The 27626-nt window shown below is 35.9% G+C and overlaps 1 protein-coding gene across 1 annotated transcript; it reads left to right on the top strand.

The window, feature by feature from the left end:
• The first annotated feature begins 1408 nt into the window (after positions 1 to 1408).
• Positions 1409 to 25926, top strand: LOC131074945 (protein NODULATION SIGNALING PATHWAY 2). The gene is made up of 2 exons (XM_058011686.2): positions 1409 to 1682; positions 24194 to 25926. The coding sequence occupies exons 1-2, from the start codon at positions 1409 to 1411 to the stop codon at positions 25924 to 25926; spliced, it is 2007 nt and encodes a 668-aa protein (XP_057867669.2).
• Positions 25927 to 27626: the final 1700 nt, after the last annotated feature.

The raw sequence follows: 27626 nt of genomic DNA, 5'->3' as shown, positions 1-27626 counted from the left end.
TTATGATCTTTCTAAAGCCATCAGAAGGAAATTATTTCAAAATTTGCAATCAGTTAAAAAGGATAACAGTCAAAAATTCAAGTATGGTCAACTATTGGTTGGATTATTCTTTTATTTTCAGAACTTTCTACTAGGAATTAGAGACATTGAGTGGTCAAAGGACTCACTGGTCTCAACACAAATTAAGAACAACATTAAGGCTGTAAAGAATACTTTCCCTACTCCCATAAATAAGTATTTTAATGAGTTCCAAAAGAAAATGAGTATGAGAATGACAATACCAGAAGAAGTGGTAAAGCACTTTGAAAAGGATATAATCTTCACTGTTACCACTGATTTTTCCTTGATGCAAGCAATTGAGCCCAGAGAGGAATAAATGGAAGACAAGAGTTATGAGGTAAACTATGATCTACTGGTTGGTTATGCTAATACCCTATTAGCATCACCTAAAGACAAAGAGAAGGGAAAATTGGACATTGTGGTAGTCCAAGATGCACCTGCACAAACCAGTACTGCACCTGCTAAAAGTGCAAGAGGAAAGAATAAAAAATCTGATGAAGCATCTCCAGCAATAAAGAGTACTAGGGTTACTCAGAGTGTCCTAACCAAAAAGGAACCGAAACCCAAAGTATATGTTAAGAAGGAGAGAAAGAAGAGAGGCAAAAAATTAATTTTGCAACCAGAGTCTGAAGAAACGAATTCTGATGAAGAACCAAAGAAGGCAAAAATAATCGGCAGAACATCCAATAAGGTTAAGGAAGTGTCAAAGGCAATTGTGCCTATTGATATAGCATCTTTCAAACTAGAAACCCATTTTGAAAGAATAATGAAGACACTAAGGAGGAATAGGTTTGACAATGTAAAAGAGCATTTTGATTCCTTCACTGAAAATCAGAAAGATCAAGTGATTCAACAAGTAATCACTCATCTGTGTCATTACAGTAGATATCCACATGAACTAGAAAAGGATATCTCAAATTATTTGTACACTATTCTTTTGAACAAATGGGAGGAAGCTATTAAATTAGAAAAACAAACCATTGATGAGGTATTTGTACAATATTTCTTTGAATTTTCTATAGATGATATTAGTGCCTTAGTTGCTCGATACAAATCTCAGTTTACATTCAAAGCAAGAAGACTGAAGTTACTCAGTGGAAAGAAGGCAATTGTTGAAACTAAAACCCATCATATAGCCTGTGAAATCAAACAAATGGAAGAGCTCATCCAATCCTCTATGAATGAGGATAATGTTGTTGAAGATGTTAATCGACTGGAAATGGATGAAGAAGAGATTATTCAACCTGATGAGGTCTACCCTCTCAAGAAGAAGGATGACACCATTATTCATGTTGTTGATGATGTTCAAAACATAGTTGACCTATCTGGAGATAACACTACACCAGATATGGAGCCTCCTGCAACTGTTGATGTACAGGTTACCTTAGTTGAACAACTAGCAACTCAACTAAAAGTGGATAATCCACCAGCAATAGAACAACTGGAGAAACCCCAATCTCCACCAGTCATTCAAGCTATTCAGAAGGAACCTACTGAAAATGTTGTCACACAGTCCTGTGAAAAGGAAACGGAAAAGAATACAAAGAAGGCAATCATTAAGGTTGTATCCTCTGAACCAACAAAGCAGAAGCAACTTGATGAGGATGATGATGATTCTATAAGTATCTCAGGACCTATCGATATGAAAAATTTGAGCGCATCAGAAATGATGAAGATTGCAAATGTCATGCAATCTAGAGTGCATAAGAAGAGATTGAAAGAGCAAAGGGTTGAAGCAGAGACAATTTAGACTGCAGCAGATATTTTATCTGGTCTACTACTGGAAACATCTATAGCACATCTATCTACACCTATTAGCAAACTTGGTCAGTTAGTTGTGGATGCATCTGATCAAATCAAGTCACTAGAAGATGCTGCTCAAATATATGCTGAAAAGAGTCACAAGAAGTATGGAGAAAAACTGGCAAAGGATATTGATAGTGGGAAAATAGCTCTATCACACAATAAAAGTATGTTGAGTAAAGCTATTGAAACGAGATAAAAGTATCTTTCTTCCACCTCTAATGTTTCTTTATTTTATTCTGACATTTCAAAAAGACAAACAAAAATAGAGCAAGAGCTAGAAAGGATATGCAAGGCATATATCCCACTCCATGACTCTATACTTTCCTTTAACAAATTTGTAGATGATTTGCAAAATAGGTTGAATATCTATGATAATGAGAAGGCAAAGAGACTCTGGTTTCTAAAATAACTCAAGAGTCTGCTCACATCACAAGTAGACATATTACAGAGAGCCTACTCCAATGCAGAAGCTATTCTTGCAACCTCTGAAACCTGCACACTGGACTCAATGGAAGAATTTCATTCACACCTGCTGTCTACATTTGAGTATACTAAGAACATATTGGAATCATGGGAAAATGCTTTGTCATGGATGAAGAAGAGATACAATGTTATTTTCATGGGACTTGCTTATGCTTGAATTTTGATACAGTTTTTTTTACTGTTGTATATTTTAAACACTTTGATACAAATTTTCTATATATATTGCTTTTCAATTTGGCATTGTTGTCAAAGGGGGAGTAGAAATATGTATGTGTGTTTTTGAAAATTTCGTATAATGTATGCATTAAGGGGGAGTATGAGTAAATGTGTAAATTTGTTGTGTATGCATACTTAGCAGTATTACTGTAAAATTTTCTAAGTGTTGCCATCAATGCCAAAGGGGGAGATTGTTGGCTTGATGATGATTGTAATGTATTCATCATTTGTTGTCATTGATGAAACACTCTCACACACACATATGATTATATTGACTACCGGTGTGACTTCAATTGTTTACACTGTCAATCAGTATACTTAGTGGTTAATCTCTAACTCGTACTCTGTGTTAACTAGTATATGCATAAGAGACAACCTGTAGTTATACTAAGTCAAAATCAAGATAGAGATCAAGCGGAGACTCGAGGACATGGGTTCATATGTTTTATTCAAACCGGTATTAATTGTTCCAACCGGTATTTGTTAATTTTTGTATGAGTTACCAACACCGCCTACTTGGCAGTATTTTTTGTGATGAGTTACTAGCACCAACTACTTGGCGATAATTTTTGTGATGAGTTATGGTCACTTGTCCAGATACACTGCACCTAGGAAATTGTGCTATGATTTCCTTAGGCCGACATGAAATCTAAATGCCTATATATCGACATCTCAATAAATCTTTCACAACTGATGGTATGCATGAAGAGCGAAAGTTTTTTGTTGAAGAGTGATAAGTGTTAAAATGAAGAGTGTGTTGAATAGCAGTTCTGAATATGCTTAGAAGGATCTAATTAATCAAGTATTGTGCTACTCACAACAGATCGAAGCATTCTTGTTGTTTTATAACCACTACAACAGAATCAAATTCCTTAACCAGGTAAGCTCTAACAAGCTTAATTGTATAAATCCTCTAACAGGGTGATCCATTAGTTTGGATTCTGAAATCCTCCAGCGAGGTTACTCCTAATAGGGTACTACTCTTAACAAGGTATAAGCTTCTAATCAGGCTTTGGGATCTCTAACAAGATTCACTCCTAGCAGAGCACTTTGTAGACCTTAACCGGTCAGTTATCTATTACTGTAGATAGTTAACTTGTGAGTTCCATCTCACCATGGTTTCTACCTATTGGGGTTTTCCACATACAAACACTTGTGTTATGATGGATGCTTTACTTTTTGTGGATGTTGTTATATCATTTTGGATTGCATGCATTGTGTTTAAAATCTTGGTTAAGTTCATCTACCGGTTAGTGTTTGAAGTAGTTTTATTTTTGGTGTCACTGATTCACCCCCCCCGCCCCCCCTCCCCCTCTCAGTGTTTTGCAAGTCCATCAACCCTTTATCTTCTCTGGTTGATGCTTAGCTAAAATCAATGAGAAAAAAAGTTTTGATTCATCCTAGAAACTATCATCATTTTCTTCATCGACTTGATGACTCTATGGCTCTACTTCTACCTTGAGAGATTGCAAGTTATTATAGTTTGACATTGTTGAGTTTTCCTAAGAAAAAACTCTCTACATGTTTGCACATGCGGATTCATTTTGTGTCATGTCTTGATCAGGGGGCTCTGATATGTCATTGGGTTATGGAGTCTCTTCTTGTTGTCCATGAGAATGGTTCAAACTCTAAATTAACGGTCTACCTTTGTAGAGTGAGATGGTTTCAGGGTGCAGGATATTAGTTGGAAAAAATCTTTCTAAGAAAGGAAGAGGGAAATTCTAATATTGGTCAAGGTTCATCCTTTCTGGGGAACCTTCTTTATCATCAAAATATTTTACGCTCATGAACCAGGAGTCTAAGGTTGGAAATTCTCGCTTCTTTTCTTCTTCATGATATTGTTGTTACACCTGGGTGTAATATAAATGCATGCTCTGGCATTGCTTCTTCTCTATCTCAATGGCTTCCAACTACTGTTGAAATTCATACAACATTTCCCTAGTTGTCGAACAAATAGAGTCATTGGGATATAGCACCAAAAATGTATCCTCTGAGGTCATTTTCCAGTATGCATTGAATTATTCATCCATCATGTCATCTAGCGAATAAGATTCTCAACCGAAAAGGAACTTTCGGGGTCCCACTGAGCATGCCTAAAAAAATTGTTTATACCCACTAAGGTTTTCACCTTATGACTAGGGTAGTTAGGAAGTTTCATGGGTTTGGGATAGGCTGTGACCTGTGAAATGACCTCTAAGATTTTAGAAGTTATCTCTTTGTCTTGTAGGGGAGAAATGGGAAGGAAGAAATCAAACCCAAATCCAAAGATTTTAAAAAAGGAAGCTTCGATGAATATAGAGCTCTTAAAACACTTCAAACATCTCATGAAATGGCATTAGAGAGTCTACTTATTTCACATAGATAGGCATGGTATTCTATTTATCCATCATCTTAGAAAGAGATCAAGGCACACAAAGTGACAAAGGAATAAGGTACCATATTGGATCCTATTTATGAGAGTTGTGTAAAGGCCAAGTTAAAGAATTAACCCGGTTAGCTTTATTATGAATATGATATAATCTAGATCATTTCTTTATGAAAAATGAAGGAATAGATACTTAACATGATTCAAATTTCATGAAGGGAAACTAGAGGAACACGGACAAGATAGAAACCATACATTTACCATAGGCACATTGCACTATCTATGATAATATAAAAGAAACAAGAGCATAATTTCTCATTCATTAAATAGCACAAAGGCTCCAAATGTGGATCACAATGTATTTAGATAACTAGAAATGAACAACCATTTCAAATACAACTTGAAGATTCTTAAGACTCTAAATTCTTGGAAGCTTGAACTCTTAAAAGATCGAATCTAATAATAGACCAAAGCCATGAGACCAAACAAAAAAACAGGATCCCTATTCAATAACATTCTTCCCCTTTTATAACCATTTTTCAAAAAGATATCATTGCTCGATGATCAAAGACCTTGCAAAGGTGAGGGAAAAATAGCGCTACTGGTTGTGTCTGTGTTGGAAAGCTTTGAACTCTGGATTCTCCCTTGATTTCTGGCATGGAAATCATCAGTATACATGGAGAGTTCGCGGGGCCCCTAATGAGATTTTTTGGGCCTTTTGGTGAGACTTCCCACAAGTGCGACACATGGAAAGCGAGTGGAGTTTCTTTGAAGGAACTCCACAACATGACTTCTATTCTTTATGGTGGAAAGCGAGCGAGACTTCCGGGGAGGTGAACCTAGAGTCTAAAGGGAAAACAACTACTCATCTCATGGAAACGGGGCCCACCGTGCATTGCGGCCGATGTCAGAATGATGCTACCATCTTCAAATTTAAAGTCAGAGAACCGACTACAATAGAGAAGTATACATGTACCAAGTCACTAAATTTTTTGATCTTCAAATGAGGTGTGCTAGTCATGGCTTCAATTAGATATTATCTATAAAATAATTAAATCATTTGCTCCCACTACAACCATAAAAAATCCATAACACTTCAAGAAAGGTGTTTTCTCTTTAATCAATTTATAACTTTAATACCAAATGTTAAGAACATGGTAAAGATACAATGACAAAATGAAGATAAAGTAAGAAAATCTAGTTAATTGATTATATTAATATATAATTAAATATCAAATCTAAAATATAGTTTTTCCAAAGAAATAAAGCAATAAATAAAAATAATCTCAAAATAAGTACATCAATACAATCCACTATAAATCTTTAGCCTAATAGAAAGCATTGTAGCATAATATTGCTTCACTTGCATAATACTATGAAATATCTATCTAATGCCTTTAATATATAAATCAAAGAAAATAGAAAACCACCAAGTGGTTCATGAAACTAGTTGCCACTAAACAAGGCTCACTAGTATATACTCCATTATGTACAATATATGGCACCTATGATGTACATGATGAATAGACAACATCTCTGATTTGTAACTATTGGTAGGTACCACTACCCACATTGAGTGCACTTTGATGAGACAAATAATACTTGAGATCCTCAACATTTGTGACAAGAGCTCCACTCTCATTATTGACTTTTTCCCATAACGTGCCCATAACCTACTTATTCAATGTCATAACAACAATATTCCATGGTTTTAAACAAATAATAATATCTACCAACTCCTCATGGATATGTTGGATATTGTTGCTGCTAGGATATGTTGTTGTCATTGATGTCAACATACTCCTATATTCTGGTGTCGCAGAGAGCTTTTTGGTGTTTTGGTGATTGCATTGAGTTGATATGGCTAGTTTATCTATTGTGGATTCTAGAATACTTCATTCCTTATTGGTTTCAATGATTCAAAAGTTTACTTGATCATATTATTTGATCTGGTTTGGAGTTTAGTCTTTCTATTCAATAGTTGGCAGTGTGTGGTATTTGATTCGGTGAGCTTCGGTATGATAATATCTTTCGTTGCGGATTTGGGATAATGTTTTGGATGTTCATGTGTATCTTCATTTAAAATGGTTTGTGATTTGGTGCTCCGCAAGTTATCTTTCTAGTCTGGATTGTTGTTGATTAGTGTTCCTGTGAGTCGGCGTGTTGATCGATGAAGATTTGAATAAGTGGCGTGGTGCAGCTATTGCGGATGGTTCTAATGTGCTTGTTGGTGTTTCCCGATCGTGTCCTATTTTTTTCGATGGTCCACATAGATCCTTGTGTGTGTTCTTGGTGATTTTGTTGATCCGGTGATATTATTTGTGTTATGCAGTATTCTTGGTGGTGTAGCATGTTGCGGTTGACCTTGGTGATATTTTTGGTGGTGGTACGTGTTTGGAGATTTAATTTAGGTCCATGCTATATCATGTATATCATTGTACTATTCTGGTGGTTCTTATATGTATCGTGTGATGTAATTTTGTAATTGAGGTTTGAGGGTTTGGTCGACCTTGTAGTCAAGGTTGATGAATTGTATAAATAGATGTTATAGTCATATAATTTTGGTATCGATGTGGTGTCTGATTTATTAGAGAGTGGTGTATGTGTGCATAAGAGAATTAATCTTTCAATGTGGAGTATAGAGTAGATATTGTTGTAGGGAAGACAAATGTGCTTAACCAGAACCATCATCAGGCATAAGGAGATGCTATATTTGCAGTTCATGTAATCTGGATTGTAGTCTGATCATTATTGCAAGGTAGTGAACCTTTAATGAGGGTTGGAGCCTTCTAGGTCATCTTATTTTGAGTAGTGTGCCTGAATGCATGTGCATTCCCCATTGTAATATTTACACATACTACTGTAGAGTATTATCTTATTGTGGGTAGGTTCCCACTGTGGTTTTCCCCTTAACCGGGTTTTCCATGTCAAAATTTTGGTGTTATGTGTGTTGGTGCTATTGTGTTGGTGTAGTTGTTTAGATATGAGATTGTTCTTATTTTGGTTGATCTAGTGAAAACTGATTCACCCTGCCCCCTCTCAGTTTTCCTTCTTTATTGTTGCTAACAGGATATTCAAGTACCCATTATAAGATTGTTGGAGACAAATCATTATATATAGGTTTGCATAGTGAATAATATGATAAGTAGTAATACAAAGATACCAAAATTAGTCAAATATAACGAATATATAATTTTAAGGTAGAAGACTTGATGAAGCTTTTGCAAATGGCATAGCAAGTTATGTGGACTTGATCTTGGGGCAAACTCCATAGTAAAATGTATTTGAGTCATACTAGTATTAGGATGGATAAGCTTTCAAGAAGTCATGGTCCTTCACCCCTACAAGAATTACCTAGATGCAATGAGTGTTAAGTAGACCATTTGATTTCATGAGAGATGGGTTTTTATGAATTATTAGTGATGAAAATATGATTTGATGAAGATTGGAAAACTCAAAACTTATACAATTAAAAGATCATATTGACGCAGCCATGACAGGAGGATCCTCAAAGAGAACTGTCTGACCGTACAACAAGATCAATACAACAGAAACAAAAACACGGAATTGAGAGAATTCTAGATCGGTCCTTAATTATATTATGAATTCAAGTACAACTAGTTGCCAACATCCGGGCTACAAACAAGCTAACAGGCTTGATTATAGAACATACAATCTAGAACCCAAGAGATATTCAAAATTTGATCTATATCTATCTGATCATCATCTACTAACTCTAACTACTCATCTAGGATCTAATACATCAATATATAGCATCTGAAATACATCAGGGTTGACCAAAGAAAGATTACAAGCCCCAAGGTGGGAAAGTGTAACGTGCAAATAGGTCGGCCCCAAGCATGAAGAAAATCCTTTGAAAAAGAACTAAAATGAAATACGGACCAAAAGGAAGGTTGGCCAAGCATATGGGAACATTGTCTAAAGTGCCAATTGGCTCTGCAAGTCAAGGAAATTCTCCACAAGATACAAAAACACCATCTAGCCATTAAGGTTCAAATTGGTTTGGAAACTTAGAACTGCCAGACATTCTAAAAGTGAAATCCTGATGGAAAAAGATCCAAATGAGCTAAGATCTAGAATCAAGGTACAAGAACATGTCTACATGCTAAATCCAACTCCACATTGAAAATGAGCAACTCAGAGAGGTCTAGAGTGAAACATAGAAACTGAATTGAACAAGAAACAAAATAGAAAGCAAATATTTTTTGGTTGATGCAAGATTGTCAATTAACCAAGGATGCTCCCGCATCAAAGAAGTCCGGGGTTGTTTGAAAATTGAATCCCTCACTTTGATGGGGCTAGAGGAAAACCAATATGGTCTACCTCAGCCTAAGATATCCAAGAAGAATCTTCCATTGGTTTGTTTTTCCACTTCACAAGATGTTCTCTATACTATCTTCTTTGCATGCTCTTACCAACTCTGCTATCCAAAATATCCTCAATTTCATCTTGTTGCTTCTCAAGAAACTACCTTTCTAAATAAAGTCCACTGTCATCACTGAATTTTGCCTCATGATACTGATAGAGATCTGCAATGTTGAATATAGGTGATATACCTAAGGTATCTGGTAACTTAACTTCATATGAACTACCTCAATCAAACTTCTTCAAGAGATTACAAGGTCTAAATATTCTCAACTTCAACTTGTTGTATGTTCCAAATATAAATCCTCCCTTTCTCAGATACACCATTACCTCATCCCCAACTTCAAATTCATTATCTCTCCTTTTCTCATCTACCTTCTCTTTATACTTCCGATTCATATCTTCCAAATGTTGTTTCACCCGATTATGTAATGATTTCATGTGATCTGCAAACATCTCGGCTTCAACACTTCTTTTATCCTCATGATTAATGTCTCTCAACTCTAATATACCTTTAGGATTCATCCTGGTAACAATCTCAAATGGTGTCTTTCCAGTAGTCCAGTTTATTGAATTGTTGTATGCAAATTCTGCTTGTGCAAGAATCAGATCCCAACCTCTGGGTTTATCTCCAGCCAAACATATCAACAAATTTCCTAAACATATGTTCACTACATTTGACTCTCTATCTGTTTGTGGGTGAAATGTAGAGTTGAACTTCAATTCGGTCTTCATCTTCATCCAAAGTGTCTTCCAAAAGTAACCAACAAACATAGAATCCTAGTCTGAAACAATACTTCTAGGTAATCCATGCAATCTCACAACTTCCTTGAAAAATAGGTCTGCTACATGCACTGCATCTATTGTCTTCTTACAGGGTATGAAATGTGCCATCTTTGAGAATCTATCTACCACCACAAATATAGAATCATTCCCTCTCAGAGTCTTAGGTAGTCCGAGTATAAAATCCATGCTTATGTCTTCCCAAGGTCTCTCCAATACTGTCAAAGGTTTATACAATCCTACGTTGTGACTTCCATCTTTCACAACTTGACAAATTCTGCAACTCTAAATGAACTTCCTTACATCCTTATGAATCTAAGGCCAAAATTAATTCTCACTTACCAAAGCCACTGTCTTGTCAATGCCAAAATGTCCTACTAGTCCTCCACTATGCTTCTCCTTTATCAAATTATCTCTCATGGAACTCAGGGGTACACAAAACTGATTTCATTTGAACAACATCCCATCTTGAATTCAATAATTTAACCATTCTCTCTAATCCATCACATCAGGTTCTTTACAAGCTTTCCAAGGTTCAGCAAAATCAGGGTCTTCCTCATACAAGGTCTTCAATTTTAATATTAGAAAATCTGGTTAAGATTGAGAGGGCGGGGGTGAATCAGTATAAACAACACTTGAAAAAATGAAACTTAAGCTTATCAAATATTCACCAAATCAAACATAAACCAATAACAAATCCATTTACCAGTACTGGTATCTGCTGATAATCATCGGTTAAACTGATATATCAATGTTGCTCACTAAGTGCTCATTAACCATGCATAAACTGAAAGTAAATCATAACATCACATCAAAACATTCACCATATGAACACCATGATTTTCACGTGGAAACCCAAATAAGGAAAAACCACGGTGGGAATTGGTACCCACAAGAATTTTGCACTCTTTCGAAATGCGCCCTATTAGGAGCCTAGCCCGATTAGGAGAAAACCCTATTAGGAGTCACCCAGGATTTACCTCAGCCCTGTTAAGATCAACCTTGCAAGAGGATTTAGAACTTAGATGTTGAGTCACTCTACTAGGGGATTTACAATGTAAGGCATGTTAGGACCTACCCAGTTAAGGGATTTTGTCTGCTGCAACTATTAGGGAACAACAGTGAATGATCTGTGTATAGCACTCAACTGCTTGCTTGATCGGATCCAATTATGCTTGAAGTCTACAACACTCTGGTAGATCTTCTCACACCCTGGTTCGGCATCAAACACTTCTCAAAATCACTGACACAACAAACATCAACTGTACCGACCTAAATAACCTTTATAACTTAGTCGATTAAAAAACCCTAAGACTTACAACATTGATCATCACAAATCTTCACAACTCATTACAGATCGTCATATGGATCATTACAATGAATTACAAATCAATATCAACCATTGAGTGATTGTAACTCATCACAAAAACTCAATCCGATACAAAGTCAAACCCTTAGCACATTATTCGAGGATCCAGTTAAGACTGAGAGGGGGGTGAATCAGTATTAACAACACTTGAAAAACTAAGACTTAAACTTATCAAATATTCACCAAATCAAATATAAACCAATAAAAAATCCATTTACCAGTACCGGTATCTGTTGATAATCATTTGTTAAATTGATATATCAATGTTGCTCACTAAGTGTTTATTAACCATGCATAAATTGAAAGTAAATCATAACATCACATCAAAACATTCACCATATGAACACCATGATTTTCACATGGAAAACCAAATAGGTAAAAACTATGGTGGGAATTGGTACCCACAAGAATTTTGCACTCTTTTGGAATGCGCCCGGTTAGGAGCCTAGCTCGGTTAGTAGCTTACAAAGATGCCCTGTTAGGAGAAGATCATGTTAGGAGTCACCTGGTTAAGGGATTTACCTCAACCCTGTTAGGAGCTTTGACCTATTAGGATCAACCGAGCAAGAAGATTTAGAACTCAGATGTTGAGTCACCTTATTAGGGGATTTACAATGTAAGGCCTGTTAGGACCTACATGGTTAGGGGATTTTGTTTGTTGTAACTGTTAGGGAACAATAGTGAATGATCTGTGTATAGCACTCAATTGCTTGCTTGATCAGATCCAATTATGCTCTAAGTTTGCAACACTCTAGCAGATCTTCTCACACCTTGGTTCAACTTCACATGCTTCTCAAAATCACCAACACAACAAACATCAACTATACCGACCTAAATAACCTTTATAACTTAGTCAGTTACAAAACCCTAAGACTTACAACATAGATCATCACATCTTTACAACTCATTACAAGTCATCACATGGATCATTACAATCAATTACAAATCAATATCAACTATTGAGTGATCATAACTCATAACAACAACTCGATCTGATACAAAGTCAAACCCTTAGCACATTTCGCTAAGCACTTTGCACGTTCCCAATAAATTCCATCTTGATCATGCGAAAACATAATTCAAACACTTCATGTGGGTTGTGCCACATCATCACCAACATGTGAACTTGATGTAGATCATCGCCAAACCAAAAATCATTACCGGTTAAGAGAATTATTTACCGGTCCTTAAACCCTTCTTAAACCCTAGCAAAAACTCAACATAAATTATAAACATAACTTTCGGTTGTCACAACATGATGCGGTTCTTGTCAGATACATGTTACAATGATAAAAACTCACATTCTGAACCGCAAAGCCTCAATAATCACCAATCGCTAGATACAATCAAAATATTTCCTCCTTTATCGATTAAGGTCCTAATTCCTAGTTTCTTGATTCTTTACTAGTAATCTCTCTCTGATAGACCAAAAAGACTTAGATGAAAAAATACAACATAAGTAAACATTAGTAGTCATGAATAAACATTAGTTGTCATCAAGGACAACACAAATAACTGATCAAAGTCATCAATCATGCAATCTCAATCTCTTCATCATAATGTCATCACAAATAGTCTTTTACCGATTCAGTCATCATTCTTTATATGCATCAGTTATGCCAAACATGTCAAAATTATCCCCCTTTAGCATTGATGGAAACACTAAACATCAACATACTTAACTCATACTAGTCTGCATTGTTCTAGACCTTCTCTGCAACTCTTCTCTTCTCTGTTGCACCTCATCGGCCAGTTACACTTTATCTTCATTCCTTCTCCCTCTTTCTGTTACACATCTTCTCCCATGTTTGATCATTTTTCTTCTCCCCCTTTGACAGCAATGCCAAAGGTGCATGTGCAACACCGGTTGTCAAATATGTTGCTTATGTCTTCAACAACTCTGTAAATCTTGTCTAAGTTGTTCCCCCTGCGAGTAGCCTGCATCGCATCAATCCATAGCGAGAAATATTCATTAAGCCCATTGGATTGATGCATCTCCTGCATCCTAGTTTTTCTTGTGTAGGGGTCTGACCCCTAATTTACCTCTAAGGTATTCAAAGGTTGTCTTTGGTAATGGTTTAATGAAAATGTCTGCTAGTTGCTCTTTTCTTGTCACGTACTCCGTTCCGACTTGTTTTTCCTGTACTCTCTCCCTTAGAAAATGATATTTCAATTCTATATGATTTGTTCTTGCATTTAACACAGGGTTTTTTGAAATATTAATTGCACTAGTGTTGTCACAGTAAATAGTTACTGATTTAGACATATCAAATTTGAATCCTTCAAGCACATGTCTCATCTAGATTTCCTGTGTGCAATTCATTGATGTTGCAACATAATCTGCCTCTGTTGTTGACTGAGAAACACAAGTTTGCTTCTTACTTGTCCAAGCAACCAATCAGCCTCCAAGAAGAAAAGCTCCATTGGTAGTGTTTTTCCAGTCATCAACATTGCCTGCCCAATTTGCATGAGTAAACACATTCAAAGAGAAAGCACCTTTATAAGGATACCATAAACCATAATATATTGTGCCTTTCAGGTACCAAAAAATCCTTTTCACCACTACCAAGTGAGTCTCCTTGGGATCCTTTTTAAATCTAGCAACCAATCCAACAACAAGTGCAATATCAGGCCTGCTATGAACAACATAATGCAACTTACAAATGATAGACTTGTATTCTTTCTCATCAACAGATGATGAATCATCTTGTTTAGACAACTTGCAGCCTGTCACCATCGGAGTACCAACCGGTTTACAATCCTCCATGCCAAACGTTTTCAACACCTCTTTAACATACTTACTTTGACAGATAAATATTCCACCATCCAATTGCTGGACCTGCAACCCAATGAAAAATTTAATTTCACCAATAAGAGACATTTCAAATTCTTTCTTCATCTCCTCAACAAAAGCCATACATAAATCATCATCACCACCAAAAATTATGTCATCCACAAATACTTTAGCTATCAATACTTTATCTCCATCAGTCTTTAGATATATGTTATTGTCCTCACTGGTACGCTGGAAACCTATCTTGATCAAGTGTGCATGCAATCTTTCAAACCATGCTCTCGGTGCCTGCTTCAATCCATACAGTGCCTTATGTAACTTGCAAACCATATCTTTATCTTCAGACAAAGCAAATCCATTTGGTTGTTTTATGTACACTTCTTCCTCAAGGATGCCATTAAGAAAAGTTGATTTAACATTCATCTGATAGATTTTAAATCCTTTAAATGCAGCATAAGCAAGTAACATTCTTACTCCGTCTAATCTCACCACTGGTGCAAAGGTTTCACCATAGTCTTCTCCTTCTTCTTGTGAATAGCCTTTGCATATTAACCTTGCTTTATTCCTCACAACCTTGCCTTCTTCATTCAACTTGTTTTTAAAGACCCATTTAGTCCCAATCACATTCTTGTCTTCTGGTCTAGGAACAAGTGTCTATGTTTTGTTCTTTTCTATCTGATCCAATTCCTCATTCATTGCATTAATCCAATCATCATACTTTAATGCCTCTCTCACTGTTTTAGGCTCAATAGTTGAAATCAAACAGGAATTTTCTCTGATTTTCCTCCTTGTTTGTACACCATCATTTTTGTCTCCAATGATTTGTTCTCCTGAGTGATTTAGCTTGACATACATTGAAATAACTGGTTTCGATGTTGTGCTTCCTGCTTCATGTTCTTCATCTTCTTCATCGCTTTTTGCATTTATGGGTTGAGAACCTATTTTTGTAACATTTTGCTCATCATCCTTCTGCACTTTTGATTCTAAAACACAAGTCATTCTTCATCTTTCTCAAGCTCAGATCTGCTGGTCTCACCAGATTTCTCAGAGAGTTCATCTACCTTCACATTTTCACTCTCAATAATCTTCTTAGTTCTCTTTTTATAACATTTAAATGCCTTACTCTTTGTAGAGTAACCAAGAAAAATACCTTCATCACACTTTGCATCAAACTTTTGAGTGAAATCATCACGTTTAATAAAACATCTAATCCTGAAGATTTTGAAATAACTTACACTAGGAGTCTTTCCATGCCATAATTCATAAGGTGTTTTGTTGTTACCTTTCTTGACAAGTACCCGGTTCAAAGTATAAACATCAGTGCTAACTGCTTCTCTCCATAACATCTTTGGTACTTCACCTTGAATCATCATGGTTCTAGTCGCTTCAACAACTGTTCTATTCATTCTCTTTGCTATTCCATTCTATTGTGGAGCTCTAGGAGATGACATCTGCCTCTTAATTCCATGTTCATCACAGAACTTCACAAACTCATCAGAAGTAAATTCACCTCCTCGGTCAGATCTCAAACATTTCAAATTCTTCCCAGTATCTTTCTCAACTAAAGCTTTAAATGCTTTAAATTTACTGAATGCCTCAAACTTTTCTCTCAGAGAAGTTACCCACATCATCTTGGAAAAATCATCAGTAAAAATTATAAAGTACTTATCGCCAAAATAGCTCTTAGTCCTCATAGGACCACAAAGATAAGTATGAACCAAATCAAGAATATTTTCTGAAGAGAAAGACTTACTCTTAAAAGATATAGAAGTCATCTTACCCATCTGACAATCCTTGCATAACACATTGTCTGGTTTCACAAGCTGGGGCGAACCTCTCACGATACTTGACTTACTAATTTTAATCAAATTGTCAAAATTCACATGACAAAATCTCTTGTGTCACAACCAACTATCTTCAATCTTTGCCACCAAATAATTATTCACATTAGTATTCAGATGAAATAGATTACCTCTCGTTTGCTTTCCAATAGCAATCAATTCTCCATTTTTTCCAAGAATCCTACACACTCCATTTTTGAATTCAAGTAGATATCCCTTATCATTAAGTTGTCCAACACTCAAAAGGTTATGTTTTAGTCCATCAACCCAAAAGACGTCATCTGCATTACTCTTCCCATTTGATGAAATTGATCCTTTACCTTTAACCATGCAAAGAGAGTTATTACCAAACCTTACAACACCTCCATCAAACTCTTCAACGGATAAGAACTTACTTTTGTCACCGGTCATGTGGTGTGAGCAACCACTATCTATTATCCATTCATTACTGTTATCCATGTGAGACACCAATGCCTTCTCATTAGTCAGATCCTCCTTCACAACAACAAACACTATCTCCTCATTGTCATCTTCTTCTGATTCATCATCGGACACACCTTCATCCACTACAACATAACAATGTTTCTTTCCTTTTCCTTTGAATCTCTTGAACTTCTCTTTATTATCAGTGTTAGGGAAATTAGCAGCTATGTGTCCAATTTTACTACAAGAGAAACACTTCAAGGGTAATTTACCTTTATATTTACCTATCCCTCTAGTGAATCTTTTAGCCAACAATGCCTCAAGTTCCATCAGATGATATTCTTCATCACCATCACCTCTACTACTGCCATGACTAGACCTGTAGTCATGATTATGACAAATATCTTTTCCTTTCCTTACTGATGTACCAGTTATAGAAGCCTTAAAATTAGATTCAGAAGGTCTAGAAACACTATTATCAAAATTGTTTAGCTCAAATGCAATCAACTTTCCAATAAGAGAATCAACAGTGACTTTATCTTTAGAAATAGATCTTAGTTCTTGAATTGCAGAAACTATGATAGAATATCGTGGTAAGAGATTTCTAAGCATCTTACTAACAACAGTATCTTATTCAACCTTACCTCCGACACTTTTTATACTACCTACAACTTCCTTAATCCTTTTACCATATTGTGCTATATTCTCACCATCAACCATTTTCATATCATCAAATTTACCTCTTAGACTTTCTTCCTTTTCCTTTTGTACATGTTCATCTCCTCCATAAATTAATTTTAATTTCTCCCAAACTTCATTTGCAGTCTCTAATCCATGAACATCAATATATTCTAAATTAGACAAAGTACTTACAATTTCTCCAAGGGCCTGAATGTTTTCTTGTTGTTCTTTAAGTTTATCCGATATCAAGGGACTGGTGGTAGGGGCAATATACTTGGTTACCACATGATTCCAATACTGAGACCCCATTCCTTTAATGTAGATCTTCATCCAATCACTCCATATCCGGTAGTTATCCTTGGTAAACTTGGGACCCTCCTTCTTCATCATCTTTCATGGGATTTTTCCTTCAAGTTGTTAGACTTTCTGCACATAGAGGACCAATGCTCTGATACCAATTGTTAATATTAGAGGATCTGGTTAAGATTGAGAGGGGGGGTGAATCTATATTAACAACACTTGAAAAACTGAAACTTAAACTTATCAAATATTCACCAAATCAAACATAAACCAATAACAAATCCATTTACCAATACCAATATCTGTTGATAATCATCTGTTAAACTGATATATCAATGCTTCTCACTAAGTGTTAATTAACCATGCATAAACTAAAAGTAAATCATAACATCACATCAAAATATTCACCATATGAACACCATGATTTTCATGTGGAAACCCAAATAGGGAAAAACCACAGTGGGAATTGGTACCTACAAGAATTTTGCACTCTTTCGGAATGCACCATATTAGGAGCCTAGCCCGATTAGGATCTTACAAAGATGCCATGTTAGGAGTAGACCTTGTTAGGAGTCACCCGATTAACGGATTTACCTCAGCCCTGTTAGGAGCTTTTACCTATTAGGATCAACCTTGCAAGAGGATTTAGAACTCATATGTTGAGTCACCTTGTTAGGGGATTTACAATGTAAGGCCTGCTAGAACCTACCCGGTTAAGGGATTTTGTCTGCTGCAACTGCTAGGGAACAATAGTGAATTGTATGTGTATAGCACTCAACTGCTTGCTTGATCAGATCCAATTATGCTCTAAGTCTGCAACACTCTGGTAGATCTTCTCACACCTCGGTTTGGCTTTACACACTTCTCAAAATCATCGACACAAAAAATATCAACTATACCAACCAGCCTAAATAACCTTTACAAATTAGTCGGTTACAGAACCCTAAGTCTTACAACATAGATCATCACATATCTTTACAACTCATTACAGATCATCATATGGATCATTACAATCAATTATAAATTAATATCAATCATTGAGTGGTCATAACTCATCACAACAACTCAATCTGATATAAAGTCAAACCCTTAGCACATTTCGCTAAGCACTTTGCACATTCCCAATAAATTCCATCTTGATCATGCCAAAATATAACTCAAACACTTCACACACGTTATGCCACATCGTCACCAACATGTAAACTTGATGTAGATCACTGCCAAACCAAAAATGATTACCGGTTAAGAGAATTCTTTACCGGTCCTTAAACCTTTCTTAAACCCTAGCAAAAACTCAACATATATTATAAACATAACTTCCAGTTGTCACAACATGATGCGGTTCCGATCAAATACATGTTACAATGATAAAAACTCACATTCCAAACCACAAAGCCTCAATCATCACCAATCGCCAGATAAAATCAAAATATTTCCTTGTTTATCGGTTAAGGTCCTAATTCCTAGTTTCTTGATTCTTTACCGGGAAGCTCTCTCTGGTAGACCAAAAACATTTAGATGAAAAAATACAACATAAATAAACATCAGTAGTCATGAATAAACATTAGTTACCATCAATGACAACACAAATAACTGATCAAAGTCATCAATCATGCAATTTCAATCTCTTCATCACAATGTCATCACAAATAGTCTTTTACCGGTTCAATCATCATTCTGCATCAGTTATGACAAACATTCCAACACTTCAACTCATCAAATCCCATTACTCCAATTCTCATTTTGGTCAACAAATTTCTTCTCCTACTCAAGGCATCAGCAACCCTGTTTGATTTTGCACTCCTATGTTTCAAAATAAAAGTATAACTTTGCATGAACTCAACCCATCTCATGTGCCTTTGGTTCAACTTACCTTGACTATTCAAATACTACAATCATTGATGATTTGTATACAACACAAACTCCTTAGGCAACAAATAATGTCTCCACTTCTTCAATGCTCTAATTATGACATAGAAATCCTAATCATACATTGAATATATTCTCCTTGCATCATTCAACTTTTCACTGAAGTAGGATACTGGTCTTCTTTCCTAACTTAATATTGATCCAATTCCATTCCCACTTGCATCACAATCTACTTGAAATACTGTTGAAATCCAATAGGGCTAACACATGTTGCTCTATCACTTTCTGCTTCAACAACTCAAAACTTTCGTTTGCTCCAGATGTCCATCTAAAATCCTTCCGGTCTCCTCTCATTGTCTCAGTCATAGGGCTACAAACCAAACTAAAATTCCTAATGAACTTCTAGTAGAAGCTAACCAATCCATGAAATGATCTTACCTCTCCAATGTTTTTTGGTGTAGGCCATTCAATAATTGTTTTTACTTTCTCTAGGTCTATCTTCAATCCATCTGCAGATATCAAAAATCCCAAATATACTAGTTCTTCCTTCATGAAACTACACTTCTTAAGGTTTATCAACAATTTCTCTTCTCTCAACCTCTGCAAAACTTGTCTCAAATGCTCCTCTTTTGTCTTACTAAAAATCAAAACATCATCCAAATACACAATCACAAACTTACCCAAGAATCTCTTCAATACCTCATTCATCAACCTCATGAAAGTACTCGGTGCATTAGTTAGTCCAAAAGGCATCACCAACCATTCATACAATCCTTCATTTGTCTTGAATGCAGTCTTCCACTCATCTCCATCTTTGATCTTGATCCGATGGTATCCACTCTTCAAATCTATCTTTGTAAAATATTTGGCTCCACTCAAACAACCCTTATGTCATCCATCCTAGGCAAAGGAAACCTGTACTTCACTGTGATCTGGTTTATGGCTCTAGAGTCAATACAAATTATCCACTCTCCATCTTTCTTAGGTGCTAACACAGCAAGGACTGCACAAGGGATCAAGCTTTCCCTTATCAAACCTTTCCTCAACAACTCCTATACTTATCTATCCAGTTCTTCATTCTTTGTTGGTGTCATCTGGTGTGAAACTTTATTAGGAAAACTAGCTCTAGGAATCAAATCCATACAATGACTAATACTCGTCATAGGTGGCAATCCATTAGGAATGTTATCTGAAATTATGTCTTCATATTCTGTCAGCAACTTATTTATCTCTTTCAGTTGTTCCTCTTCTGGTTTCAAATCAAACTTCTTAGGGATTAACGCATAGCACACATTTTCACTCCTCAAACCATCCAAAAAATTTCGTCCATCAACCAAGCAAATTCTCACATTTGTACAAATCTCACTCTTATGAATCTCTTCCAAAGGCAACAAAGTTTGTTTCATCCCATTTGCAACAATAGTATATGTGTTCTTCCTTCCATCATTCAATGCTTGTCTATCATACTACCAAGGTCTTCCTAATAAGATATGACATACATCCATAGGCATAATATCACACAGAACTTCATCATGGTAGGATCCAATCTTAATTTTTACCAAACAGAGTTCACTCACCAGTACCTTATGATCATCATGAATCCATGCTATCTGGTAGGGTTTCGGGTGTTTCATCCTCTGCAGCTTCAACATGTTCACCAACTCCTTTGAAGATAAATTATCCGAACTACCACTATCAATTATGACTTTGCAACACTTACCTTCAACCTTACACCTTGTCTAAAACAAATTCTTCCTGTGCAATGGTTCCTGGTCTATTTCATTCAGACATAGGGTTCTCCTTATCATCAAGGCTTCTCCATCTTCAAGTTTATTTAGGGATCCGATAGGTTCCTCCTTAGCAAAAGCAATTCTTCCACTATTCTCTATTCTCCTATTTGAATTACCTTGTTTACATTCAAAAGTTCGGTGTCCTCCTTCTCTGCACTTAAAAAAAGTTCCTCCAAACTTCCTCTTTTCATCTCTCTTATAACCCTTATTCTGGTAGCCACTCTGTCCACCATTCCGGTAAAAGTTTCTATCATCTCTTCAGTGTGAATTATCATCTTTGCCTTCTTCCTTGCCTTTGTTCTACTCTGCAAAAGGTCTTCCACTTCTAGTATATGTTCTGCCTCTTTCAAATTTTCCTCCTCTTCCTCTTTGTCTATGCTCATGTCTTTTGTTCAACTTTTCCTCAGCCTTCAAGGCGTATCGGTAAGCCTCTTCCATACTCTACAACTTGATTAAACTGATCTCCTCCTGTATAGACATCCACAATCCATTGATATACCTCACAATCTATTCAATGCCATCCTCTGCATGACTCGATCTGATGTTCAACTTGTAGAATTCTTCAGTGTACTCCCTCACACTAGACTCCTACTTCAAGTTTGCAACTTCCAGAACAAATTCACTTGATAATTTTCCAAGAACTTCTCTTTCCTATCCCAAGATTTAATTTTCTCCTTGCCTCTTCTCTGTCTATCTGTCTGCAAATGTTCCCACCATAGCGATGCATGTCCTTTCAACTTTGTAAAAGTGTAGCTCACCATTTTATCTTCACTTGTCTTTTCAAAATCAAAATATTTCTCCATCCCCACAATCCAATTGAGCAATTCATCTGAATCTAACTCGCCATCATAGTCCGGTGGGTTAAAATGTAGTTTAGTATTCGATCTTGTAAAGGCTCTTATGAACCTCTCTTCATTCAGATTGATTGTCGGTGGATTTGCTCCTACGTCTCCCACTCCCACTTCTTCTTCTTCTTCATCTTCGCTTACATCCTCAATATGTCTACCTCTTCTCTACTCCGTTTTGACAGCTTCCAATCGAGCTACAATCTGTCTCAACATATCCATCACTGTCGATTTGCATCTCTTCATGCTCCACCTCTAATATTAACTCTTGGCGCCATTTAGACAAGTCCTCTATAGTTGCAAGCTGGATCCACAATCCAACACCATACAATAAGTTTCAACAAGACACAATCTTCCTGGATGAAGAATCTTCGCTCTGATACCAACTAACGCAGCCATGGCAGGAGGGTCCTCAAAAAGAGCTATTTGGACCATGTAGCAAGATCAATACAACAAAAACAACAACACAGAATAGAGAGAATGCCAGATTCGTCCTTGATTATATTATGAATTCAAGTACAACTAGCTAGCAACATCCATGCTACAAACAAGCTAACAGGCCTGATTACAGAACATACAATCCAGAACCCAAGAGATGTTCAAAATTTGATCTATATCTATCGGATCATCATCTATTGTCTCTAACTACTAGTATAGGATCTAATACATCAATATATAGCATCTGGAATATATCTAGGTTGACCAAAGAAAGATTACAAGCCCCAAGTCGGGAAAGTGTAACGTGCAAATAGGTCAGCCCCAAGCATGAAGAAAATCCTCAGGAAAAGAATTGAAATGAAATGCAGACCAAAAGGAAGGTCGGACAAGCGTATGGGAACATCATCTAAAGTGCCAATCGGCTCCGCAAGATATGAAAACACCATCTAGCCGTTAAGGTTCAAACTGGTCTGGAAACTGAAAATTGCCAGACATTCCAAAAGCGAAATCCTGTCGGAAAAATATTCAAATGAGCTGAGATCTAGGATCAAGGTACAAGAACATGTCTACACGCTAAATCCAGCTCGACACTAAAAATGAGCAACTTGGAGGGGTCCGGAGTGAATTTTTTTGGTTGATGCAAGATTGTCAATGAACCAAGGATGCTCTTGCATCACATATAAGGATGAAAATGTTACAAATAGTTTTTTTTTCAAGGGAATTGGTAGTGTAGCCTAGCGACTTGGAGCTTAGCTCAAGATAGGGTGAGCCCCCCCACCTTGTAACCACCTTGAGCTGCAGATCTGGCTTGATCATGCCAACAACCAAGTAAATCAACCTTGAAACTACATGGCAAGAACCCAAAGCCTTAGCAACCTTACCAACCATTCAAGCCAAGGGTGAACACCAAAAATTAATGGTTTTAACGTTGAATACTTAAATGGTGGCATATAACTAAATGGTTAGAATGTTGAGATAAACAATTAGTATATATATGTCAAATAAAATAATAACGTTAACAAAAAATTAATGAATAACAGAACTTCAAGATACTTATATGATGATTACATTAAACCTTGTTGAAAAATATTTAGAACAAAAAAAACATACTCCAAATTAAAGGTGAATAATTAGATAGAATATTTATTTATCTCAATATTGTGAAAATGTAATGATTTGAATAGCTAAACAATAGCCTACAACTAAATAGTAGCATATAATCATTAAAAATTAATAATTTGAATGTTAAGATAATGTTAAAAATAGTAATAATAATAAAACATCAAGATACTTATGATGATTACATTAAACCTTGTTGAAAAATACTTTGAACAAAAACACCACATTTCAAATAAAAAATCAAAACACGTTTATTTAGACTTTACCTTTAAAGATTTAGAAATATAACAACAATATTTGCTTTCATATTTACATACTATACTTTAACTTAAACATCACCCAATTTAATGATCAAACAGTCCGAAAATCTTTAAATTCTAAACTCGACAAACAAGTCAAACTTCAATTTCATACGCTTGTGTTTAAGCAACTCAAATTATGGGTTTTATAAATTATCTCAAGAGAACTCTGCAAATTACAAGTTGTATAACAGTCAAATTTCAACAGCGTATATCTTTGGTTAAGCTAAAATAGATCACCTAGAAACTAATAAGAATTGAAGAAGATTAATTACATCAGAATTCTTTTGCTTTGAAATTACATCATAAAACCCATTTGACACTAGATATAAATTGGTTTGGCCACTATTTCTTGAGTGCTCAATCTTGTTTCATGATGGAGGAGAGCAAAATACAGCAATGGGAATATGGGTATGATCACAAAGAATCAGATTGTTGGAAGGCCTCATTTATCAGTACAGTAGATTTTAATGAGGATGTTCTTTTATTGCCCCCATGGAACAATCTACTGTTTGAAGAAGATAGATCGGGAGAGGGTTTAATGCAAATTACAGAGATACTACATGAGGGTAGAGATGAAGATTTAGTGCCTCATGATGAGATTTTCTCAGATTTGAGTTTGATTCCAAATGTAAAGCCTTTGAATGAATCAGTTGAGTTTTCTTCCATGGAAGGCAATTTACTGGATGTTTTAGAGCTCCCAGATCAGAGTGATGAAATAATGATGGATTCTGATGTGTTCTGTGAAGATAGCAGAGATGATTCTTGCGTAGTTGAAGAAGATTATAGTGTAGGAAATACATCAGCCTCTGTTGAGTGCTACTGGCCAGCTCAAGCTGCTGCCTTAACTCTGTACAAGAGTGATTCAGCAGAATACAGGGGACTAGGGCTTGTACATCTTCTGATTGCCTGTGCAGAAGCTATTTCAGATGGAGCCCATGATCTTGTTGAGGCTATACTTTGCAGGTTGAAAGAATTGGTTTCTCCAACTGGGACAACCATGGAGAGGGTTTCATATTATCTTACTCAGTCCCTTGAACAGAGGCTTTATTGTTCAGTTGGTGGAGATGGTATGGAGGAGCATATGTTCAAGGTCTTGAAAAGTACTAAAGATCCCAATTATCTGGGGGCTTTTAGATTACTAAATCAAGTATATCCTTATATCAGGTTTGCTCATTTCACTGCCAACCAGAGCATTTTGGAAGCCATCCCTGCTCAAGCACAGGGACTGCATATACTTGATTTTGACATAATGGAGGGCCTGCAGTGGCCTCCATTGATGGAAGCCTTGAAGAGTGAAAAATACAAAATTCGCCACCTCAAGATTACAGCTGTCAAATGGGATAATGATGATCATGATCATGGTGGTGGTAGTGGTTTAGGACAAGTTTCATTCTCTGGCAAAGAAACTGGAAGGAGATTGTCTGAGTATGCATGCTCATTGGGTATTCCATTTTCTTTCCAAGAAACCCAATTGGAAAATCTGGAAGACAATTTAAGTTGCAGTGGTGATGAAATGGTGGCAGTGAATTGTATGTGGGAATTACCACATATGTTGGAGCACAGTCCAAGGAAGCTATCAGAATTCCTTGAAGGAGCACACCACTTGAATCCAGTTATCTTGACCTTGGGCACAGGACCCAGTGGACTTCTAGCTCATAAAAAGATCAATTTGTTAGAGCGTTTTACCCAATGTCTGAAGAATCTATGTGCACTGTTTGACTCCATGGAAGCAGGATTGTCAGAGCAATATGGTTCTGCAAGAACAACAATGGAACGCTTATTCATGGCTCCAATGGCATGCAGGCCCATTCATCATTTGTCAGAGGAAGATGGGGAATTTAACAAAGTGGTGGATATCCCACTGCGATGTGGCTTTGCTGAAGACAATATAAGCAACAAAAGCAAATTGAATGCAAAGATTATGGCCCAAGAAGGAGAGCGTTACAGAGTGCAAATGGATGACAAAAATCAGCTACTTCTACTCTGGCAATCTACTCCATTAATGTCTGTTTCCACTTGGAAACCAACAAATTATATTTGCCTCGAAGAAATCTGACCTACTTTAATGTTGTAAGTAAAGTTATTCAGAATGCTGGAGACTAGGCACAAGCCAATTTCCACACAAGTTCCATCAATGTAAAGAAATGTTAACTGTAAATATGTAAGGAACTCCACATAAATTCCTTACAGCAACAACCCTAATATAAAATGTTATGATCTGACATACTATATATTTCCTTTGCATGGAACAAAATTGATCTTGAGTGCATGGATTTTTTGGTAAATTGTAATCTTGTTTGATATTGCATGTAAGTTTTCGATCAACATTTCAGATCAATTTCGTGATCCATCATTTTGTCACACTCCCTGATCCACCATCATCAAAATGATAAATCATGAAGTGTGATCCGAACGTTGATCAAAAACTTGCACACAGTCTAATCCAGAAATAACATCAAACAAATTTATCTATTGTAAAATATTATATCATAAATTGTAATATTTATTGACGAGAAGTTCTGATTGTTTTCTTAAATCATGGGTTTGTTTTGGAAAATTGTGATCTCTTAAGATTGTTTCTGCGCCCTCTCTCCAGGGCACCACTAGCAAGGTGATATAGGACTGAACGACTGGAATGTGCCTATCTCCAATCTCTCATCAGAATCAATTGTGTGTGTTGCATTTACATTTAAGATTACACGCATAACATCATCAAAAAGAAGAAAATGCACAATAAAAAATTTGTCCCAATAATTATAATCTCTTTTAAAGAGATTCTGAAATTCTGATTCTTTTTAAATTAAAAATAGAGTAAAGATTCAGACCCATTTGATGCAACAATAAAGTTTAGATAAATAACATACAAACAATTAACAGGAGGCAGCCAAAGACTGCACCTACAGCAAGGCATACAAGATGATCCATCCAAAAGAACTTCCCATATAGTTGTAAATTTAAATAAAAAGTGGGTTATATTTTCCCATATAGTTATAGATTTAGATTCAAACTAGTAATGTGAGGTTTCCACTCATAAACTTTATTAAACTTAGGTTAGTAATATTACAGAGAACTGGCATTAGTTGTACATATTAAAATTATTTTTATTGGATTAAATTTATTTTTAGTGTTGAATTAAGTAATGTTTAAAAATAGTTTGAGAACATTTATTTAAAATTAAAAGATCATGATATTAATGAAGATGAGGATGAACTCACAAAATTAACCTAGAATATTTTCTACCATCATCATTATTTGATGAAAATAAAAAATGAGTCCTTTTTTACAAAGAAAAAATATATATTATTATATTTATTATCATAATTATATTGTTCAACAAAATATTCAAAATCATTGAAGTGGAGATCTTACGCCCAACACTACGAAAGTTGGCTTGCCCTAAGTGTTTTCTAGGTGTTATGTCACCCCTCGTTAATATAACAAAGTCTCTTATTTCTCTTATACACCCCAACATGGCCATGCATTAGTTTTTGTGCATAGATATGATTATCCAATTCGAACAGTTGTACAATAGCTTATTTACCTCGGCACATGGTAGAGGCATTTATTCCAACAAGGGTACATTATCATTTTCATTTTCATTTTGCATTAGTTCAATGATCATAAGGATTTTGTTTGGTCTTTCAATTCCTATCCTATTGTGTTGGAGGTTTTGGGTAACAATCATTTTCCTCTATTAATTTTGGTAACTAATATTTTGGGCGGAGATCAAGTTCATGTGAAACCTACATCTTATCG

This window comes from Cryptomeria japonica, chromosome 2 (assembly GCF_030272615.1).
Source record: "Cryptomeria japonica chromosome 2, Sugi_1.0, whole genome shotgun sequence".
Classification (NCBI taxonomy): Eukaryota; Viridiplantae; Streptophyta; class Pinopsida; order Cupressales; family Cupressaceae; genus Cryptomeria; species Cryptomeria japonica.
The sequence above is the reverse complement of the archived record's forward strand: the minus strand, read 5'-3'. Positions and strand labels throughout refer to the sequence as shown.

Bases quoted from the DNA above. Each gene is read 5' to 3' on its own strand.
- LOC131074945 (XM_058011686.2), top strand. From the start codon at position 1,409: ATGGAGCCTCCTGCAACTGTTGATGTACAGGTTACCTTAGTTGAACAA. The intron at 1,683-24,193 runs GTATCTCAGGAC...ATTTGACACTAG, and splicing joins GGATGATGATGATTCTATAA to ATATAAATTGGTTTGGCCAC.